Genomic DNA, 8,129 nt, shown 5'->3' with positions numbered 1-8,129 from the left:
GAGAGAGAGAGAGGGCTGGTCGATCTGAAGCTCCTATATAGGTGGCTCACCGGTTGCATGTAACAAAGCGTAAGGCTTTCATGGCTTTGCCACGTGCGGACAACTCAAGACTTAACAACATCCTTGCTCCGACACATATCACAACATAAAGCATGATGACAGAGATGTAAATAAAACGTGTCTAGGGGTAGCATCGTCATTCTGTCAGTGGAATGAACAGCACTAAATCCTTAACGCTATTATTATATACCAATCAATTTTGGCCGCGCCCTGCTGCAGCCTATTTTCCTGAGTGTCTAGTCCCATCTCACGCCTTCCCTTATTTTTCCACCAACACATCCACCTTCCCCAAATCTACCACCAACATCATGGCCTTAATGCTTGAAAAATCCACCGCTCATCTCCTATTCCACCACCTGCACAAAATCCACCATCAACCCCATAGCCTCTACCATCTTTTTCAATTCCCCCACCAATACCACGGCCTTCCCCTTGCCAAAATCCACCATAGACACCTTCGACCCCATGCCCACCACGAAAGTCACCTCCGTCACCTGCTCCACCACCACCGCTGCCTCCAAAGCCACGAAATGGCAGTTTTGTGAATACAATGGACACAGGGGCAAAATCGTCATTCACGATCACCCAATGGCAGCATTGTAAATAAGTTACAATTAGGGGCAAAATGACAGTGCTACATGCCTAACGCTACATGCCTAACGCTGTTATATATAATAGATAGCATAATTTGAAAAAACCCAATCACTTTGCCAATACCAGATCCCAGTTCTTCATCATGGTGGCTGTTTACCACTTTGTTTGCTTCATTATTGCATTGATCTGCTTCAAGCTACTGGGATTTTCTGAATCTATGGTGCCCCAAGAGGAAGGTGGGTGCTTTAAGCTTTCTACAATTGGCATTTAGCCATGCTTATTGAGTTTGTGATAAAATGCTTTACTTCATATTTTTTTTTGTATATCATGACTGCTCATCATTATATGATTGGATTAGTTGGCCTGATCTTGCATTTCATTTGGAAAATGGGTAGTTTTTTGTATAACAATAACCTATCTTTCTGGGCAACCAAACACGAAATTGTGGTTTCTTAGGATCAAGTTGTTTGTGCGCCCATCTCATTATCTCATGTTATTTCGTTATGGATGCCTTTTAGTGGATATTCTTCATGAAATTATGACCAAAATGGGGGCTGTGTATTGGAAGTTTAATGATGATACTTGCCGGATTGAAGTGGTTGGTCTAACAGAGGCACCACCAAAGGGATCTGAGCGCAGAATTGATTGTGAATGCCACTTCAAGAACAACACTGAATGTCATGTCGTAAAATTGTACGTCTTAAACTATGTTTTAGATTGATTGTTTCATTGTGGCTTATGAATAAGTCTTCCCTGTTAGAAACCTATGTTTTTGTATGAATATTTAATTGGTATTAGACTATTAGGTCGTTATTACTCTTACTGCCAAGAGCTATGTGATTAATACTTGAGTTCTTTGTATGATGTTTTCTAGAATGATCAAAGGTTATAGTTTACCTGGTTTGCTTCCACCTGAACTAGTCAAGCTTCCTTACCTCCAGGAAATGTAAGAGCTTTAATCTAATTGATGATGCTCTCAATACCTTGACAGTTTATTAATTACATCTACTTTTCTTTCCTTGCAGTGATTTTGCTTACAACTATCTTAGTGGTACAATACCAAAGGAATGGGCTTCAATGAAATTAACTTATCTGTGAGCCTTGTTAATCTATGTGTTAAAACTTATATAGTTTATTTGTAATGGTGTACAATTAGTAGTGAATTTTCTGCAGATCTGTTTATGTTAATCGTGTATCAGGGGAAATTCCGAAGGAGTTGGGAAATATAAGAACTCTGACATACTTGTAAGTACTGAAACTTGGTTTATCCCAGTATCTAGGACAATCTGTGTTGCGAATGACCATTGCCATCTTCAACATCCTCTTTTTTATCTCTTTTAAAACAGGTCACTTGAAGCTAACCAATTTTCTGGCACTCTTCCTCCTGAGCTTGGTTATCTGGTCAATTTGCGGAGTTTGTGAGCCGTCAAATCCTCCTATTTTCGTTTTGTTTTAAAGGATTACAGATTCTCTTCTGTGGATAAATACATGCTGCATGATACAAATGCAGGATACTTTCCTCTAATCGACTGACTGGAAACTTGCCAGAGACATTTGCTGGGCTGAAAAAATTAGAAGATATGTAAGGTTTAATAAGAATTTATGCTCTTTTGAAACCTATACACTGATTCTTGTGTCAAAAGAGTAAAATTCTATGAATAATGCAGCCGTTTAAGTGATAACAACTTTAATGGAACAATCCCGGATTGGGTGCAGAACTGGAAACAACTCAAAAGACTGTGAGATACTGTTATTTTTTTTCTTTTGTTGAACAATGTATTTACATTTGAACTTGAACCTGAATTTGAAGATCTTAATACACATAATATTAATCATTTGCTTTATGAAAACTTGCCTTACGTTTTAAAGGGAGATGCATTCAAGTGGACTTGCTGGACCCCTTCCATCAAATATTTCTGTTCTGACCAACTTGAATGACTTGTTAGTAATTTGTCTCAACATTTTGCTCAGTAATTTATTTGAGTAATGTGATGATCTTTCCTTGAAGCATATGGTTAATATTATTCTCCATCATGGCTTATCTTTATGCAGGAGGATTAGTGACATGGACGGGCCAAATCAGGAATTTCCTTTGCTGAGAAATATGACGGGTCTAGTAAGATTGTATGTGCTGCACCTTCATCACTTAATACTTGAGGATTTCATATTCATAGAACACACACACACACAATCAGGATTTCTACTCAATAGCGTGACAGAAGTCCACTTACACCGACTGTCAGATCCAATGGCTATATTATTCAAACAAATTATTCTACTAGGAATTAGTTATAAGCCGCAGGCATGGATGGGAGATGAATATCGTGTGTGTTAATAATTCCTTTGCAAACATTGTATTTCTGACGGTCCTTTTATTTCCAGTAGATATGTTTGATTCTAATTTGTCTAACTAATTTTAGGATTTTGAGGAACTGTAACATTTTTGGAGAGATCCCCACATATGTCTGGTCCATGAAGAATCTGGAAATGTTGTAAGTAACTTACATTGCATAAACTTTACTTCTCATGTATCAGTCATCACAAACACAGACATATTTGTACCTGGTTAGATTATTATAATGCAACACATTTTTAATTTCAACACGTTTAATCTGTGTTAGGATGGAGATTAAGTTTTTGCTTTGTGGTTGTGATAGGGATCTCAGTTTCAACAAGTTAGCAGGTGAACTTCCATTCACTGCAGGCGTTACTGAGCGCCTGAAATTTGTGTAAGAATGAAGCTTCTTAAGTTGTTACTCATATCACTTTTAGACTTTCAGAAAACTGTGTTTCTTTTTAAATTTTCTTTTTCCAGAGTCCCGGATAGTCATTGTCCAAAAAAATAATCTGGATAGTCATATTGTTTCAGTATTCTTGCATACTTGTCTAGGCACACCAGAGAATGTGGAAATCCTGATCTTGAACAGTTTTTCATCTCAAATACTTGCTTTTTGGCCCAAAGTCATGTCATAGAAATGCAACCTAAATTTTTCAGGGATTTTAGGATCTTATTTTGATTTACCATACTAATATTTTGGTTTTTCTTGCATTAGCTTTCTAACTGGAAACCAGCTAAGTGGAACTTTACCAGAGTCACTCTTGCGAGATGGAAATAGTGTGTACGTTTTTTATCTACAGTGATTTCTCCTAATTTCTGGTTCCTTTCATATCGTCGATGTCTACCTATTGCTGTGTCTCTACAGTTATATTTTGAGTCATCGGTTTTGTTGTAAAATGTCATGTTCCTTTTGTCCTTAATGCAGTGATGTATCATACAATAACTTCACATTGTCAGACCTTAAGAGCTCTCATTGTCAAGAACACATGTCAGAATTCAACCTCATATCTGTATAGATCAAGTTCCTTTAGATTGAGGTGATATAAGAAAACTGATAGGCTGATAGTTTTTCATTCAACAGGAATCTAAATCTAAACTTGTTTCGAGGCTCCTCAAAAGAGAACGACTTGTAAGATGCATCTTTTTTCTTGTTGCTCGATTCATATCTATTTCATCAAATTTCAAATTAACTACATAGAAAATTAAGAGCTAACATCTGCACAATTTTTTTTATTTATCATTCTTTTCATTCTGTGACAGAAGGAGTGTTCTTCCATGCTCAAAGAATTTCCACTGCCCACGATGTAAGTACAGTTCTCCCATACTTTGTTTGTCTCCCATATTTATCCTAACAAATTTCAGTTTTTGGGGGACAGATTCAAATTGCATGCATGTCAATTGTGGTGGAAATGACCTAACTGTCAAGGAAGACAATAACGCAAAGGTCTTGTATGAAGGCGATGGAGGAGTTGAAGGTGGTACTGCAAAATATTTCAAAAATGACAAAAGTATGTGGGGATTCAGTAGCACCGGTGACTTCATGGATGTCTATGATTGGCGAAATACACGTTACTCTATGTCTATGGCATCTTTGAGTCTCTCCGAGATATATACCACAGCACGCATATCACCTATTTCACTTACTTATTTCTCGTACTGTTTAGAAAATGGGTTATACACTATCAGTATCCACTTTGCGGAGATTAAGATCACGAATAACGGTACACATAGTCTTGGGAGGCGTTTTTTTGATATTTATGTTCAGGTAAATAGTACACTAGCTAATCAAATTTCTCTTGAAATAGTTGCAACTTGAATTTGGATAATTACACTTTGTCACAGGAAAGATTGGTATGGAAGGATTTCAATATTGTCGATGAGGCAGGTATGGCTCAGAAAAGAGTAGTTAAACAACTATCTAATGTCAGTGTGACAAGTAATGTTTTAGACATCAGACTCTACTGGGCTGGAAAAGGGACAACGAGGATTCCTGAGGGAGGAGATTATGGTCCTCTTATATCAGCTATTTCTGTGGTTTCCGGTGAGTTAGTCTTGTCAAAGTTTCCAACATTATCATTTTAGTACTCCCTCCTAATACAGATTATGCATGAATAAGAGATGATGGAAATGTTGTTTAAGAACTATTTTAGACATGTGGACCATTCGGTTTGTCTTCAAGGGAAAAGATGGTATAGTGAGACTAATCGTCCAGTTCATTCTTTTGGGCAGACTTCAAACCTTGTGGAGGCACTGGAAGTTCAAGACTTGTTTATACTATTTCCGGTGTTGGTGTTGGAACATTATGCCTAATACTTTTCATACTGGTGGTCTTTTGGTGGAATGGAAAAAGAGGGAGAAAAAGAGGTGCATATTATTACATTGAACATCTCATTCTCAAATAGATAACTTGAACCTACTGAAATCCTGTTGAAGAAAGCTAGATGTCCTTATTACTCCATTATTTTGTCATATAACTCATATTACAGGAGGGGATATCCAGACTGGGAATTTTTGTTTGAAACAAATAAAAGCAGCAACTGATGACTTTGATCCAGCAAATAAGATTGGAGAAGGTGGTTTTGGTCCTGTGTTCAAGGTAATCCTTCTTTGGCATATAATGCTGGGAGGAAGTCCTTTGTTATAAGACATTGCTATATGAGCAAAAGTAGATTCTGAAATATGACGTTGGGATGCAGGGTCAGTTACCAAATGGTTCTTTGATAGCAATTAAGCAGCTCTCATCTAATTCAAAGCAAGGGAATCGTGAATTCTTAAATGAGATGGGAATGATATCTTGTCTGCAACACCCGAATCTAGTGACACTGCATGGATGCTGTATTGAGGAGGATCAACTATTGCTGGTATACGAGTACATGGAAAACAATAGCCTTGCGCGTGCATTATATGGTATGTTTTCTGTCATTTTCTGAATCCTGAACCTCTCATGAAGTCATTATCTGGATATGCAAGACATGTAACATTTCTTTTGAGCTAGCTTAGCAGCAACTCTAAGCAATTTGTTGGATATATAATATCCAGGTCCAGAGAAGCATCAGCAAAAGCTGGACTGGCCAACAAGGCTTAAGATCTGTGTTGGGATAGCTAGAGGTCTAGCTTTTCTCCATGAAGAATCAAGACTCAAGATTGTCCACCGAGACATAAAAGCTACAAATGTGCTGCTGGATAGGGATCTGAACGCTAAAATATCAGACTTCGGATTGGCTAAGCTTGATGAAGATGACAAATCACACATCAGCACCAGGATTGCCGGAACCCTGTCAGTTTCCACTACAATCATTTCCATACATGTATATGTCAACAATGTCATTGCAAAAGTTACATCTTATATTGATTTATAATGTCTATGTGCAGAGGGTATATGGCGCCAGAATATGCACTATGGGGTCACTTAACCTACAAGGCAGATGTTTACAGTTTCGGAGTTGTTGCCTTGGAAATTGTTAGTGGAAAGAGCAATAACAGCTATGTGCCAAATGACAGTTACCTCTGTCTCCTAGACTATGTATGTTACAACTTTCGATCTATATATCATGCCAGTGCATAAACACTTTCAGCTGCTGCTTCTTTTTTTGTACCTTCCTGCTAATAAGAAACACTTTTTGTAGGCTTGGCATTTGCTACAAACTGGAAACTTGAAGGAGCTGGTTGATGAGAGGTTAGGGAATGAAGTCAATGATAAAGAAGCAGAACTTATGATTAAAATTGGTATGTTATGTACGAATGCCTCTCCCACGCTTAGGCCTACGATGTCTGAAGTGGTGAACATGCTTGAAGGACGAACAGTAGTGCCGAACATGACCCTGGAAGCAAGTTCCTATACCAAAGAGTTGAGGTTCAACGCCATGAGGGACATCCATCGTCAAAGGAAAAGGCAGAGTTCAAGTGATCAAAGCCAGCCTCAGAGTTTGCCAACTACTAAAACATTTCGCTCTTCCTCTACTTCAAGGCTGACGAGGCATGACTTGGGAGTTAGAACATTATAAGATTAAAATCCTCTTGACAATTGATATAGTAGTAGCAAGTAGCAACATAATTAAATGTTGAACACAGTCAACACATGCATATATATCCACAGCATTTCCTTCCAAATCAAGGAACAGTAAGATTGGATTGATATGTTCACATGAAAGAGGACATCTGATACATAGCAAGAACGTTGCTCTTCCAAATATTTGAGTCAACACTTTGTAAACGAAGCAAGTTACTAATCTCTTTTGAAGTTTGAACCGGAACAACTATGGTGTGTATACAACTAATCAAAGAAAAAAGCTAATCAAAGAAAAGGGATCAACTATAGACGAAGTAAACCTTTGTATTTTTTTATTTTTTTATTTCATTCTCTAACATTGTGTTTGGATAAAATAATTTCAATCTCTATAGAAATTTCAAAATCATGGGAATTACAATTCCATGAATTTAAATTCCATTAATTGAGAATTCCGTTGTTTGGATTTCATGATATAGAATTTTAAAATGACAAGAATTTATATTTAGATTAACCTCAGTCAAGTGAATTGATAAATGACACCTATTTTGTGAGGAATTCAAATCGGAAATTTAAACTTCCAAATTCCATGATTATTTTCCTGTGGAAATTGCTAATTCCACGGAATAAAAATCCAAACGGGAGAAATAGTTTTAAGAAATTGGGAATTCTTTATTTTTGATTAAATTCTCAAGAATTCACTCGCATCCAAACAGACCGTCCCATGCCATTGAATTCTTGTTATGGTGAAGTCGACCAAATTAGTTTGAATAATCAAATGTCGTTGGCATGCACATGTAATGTGAGAAAATATGGTGCTAATGATGTATAAAGCTAGCATAGAAATTCTTCAACTATATTAGTTTATGTGACAAAAGAAATATAGCCAAGTTGCAGATGTCTTAGATGGACATTAGTTTAATTTAGTATTAAATCTTAACAAATAACAACAGTCAATTTTATGCAAGAACATGTAAATTTGGCCTCTTCATCAGCAAAATGAGTGAACAACACTTATACTTCCCTCTCTCTTTCATTCTTTTTGTTTTTGTTTTTGTTTTTTTTGTTTTTCTACTTTTGGGGAACAAAGTGATGAATTCAAGTAGAAAAAGACGTCAATATCTTAAAGTT

General features: G+C 36.9%; 1 protein-coding gene across 1 annotated transcript; it reads left to right on the top strand.

The window, feature by feature from the left end:
* The first annotated feature begins 766 nt into the window (after positions 1-766).
* Positions 767-7,165, top strand: LOC101306584 (probable LRR receptor-like serine/threonine-protein kinase RFK1-like). The gene is made up of 24 exons (XM_004309571.1): positions 767-890; positions 1,173-1,347; positions 1,529-1,600; positions 1,680-1,748; positions 1,828-1,899; positions 2,001-2,072; positions 2,165-2,236; positions 2,322-2,393; positions 2,524-2,595; positions 2,707-2,778; positions 3,075-3,146; positions 3,312-3,383; positions 3,708-3,773; positions 3,918-3,980; positions 4,074-4,121; positions 4,253-4,296; positions 4,369-4,757; positions 4,835-5,033; positions 5,222-5,356; positions 5,479-5,588; positions 5,689-5,899; positions 6,032-6,269; positions 6,365-6,515; positions 6,619-7,165. The coding sequence occupies exons 1-24, from the start codon at positions 797-799 to the stop codon at positions 6,994-6,996; spliced, it is 3,018 nt and encodes a 1,005-aa protein (XP_004309619.1). The 5' UTR covers positions 767-796; the 3' UTR covers positions 6,997-7,165.
* Positions 7,166-8,129: the final 964 nt, after the last annotated feature.

The sequence above is a fragment of the Fragaria vesca genome, unplaced genomic scaffold (assembly GCF_000184155.1).
Source record: "Fragaria vesca subsp. vesca unplaced genomic scaffold, FraVesHawaii_1.0 scf0512992, whole genome shotgun sequence".
In the NCBI taxonomy this organism is placed as follows: Eukaryota; Viridiplantae; Streptophyta; class Magnoliopsida; order Rosales; family Rosaceae; genus Fragaria; species Fragaria vesca.
The sequence above is the reverse complement of the archived record's forward strand: the minus strand, read 5'-3'. Positions and strand labels throughout refer to the sequence as shown.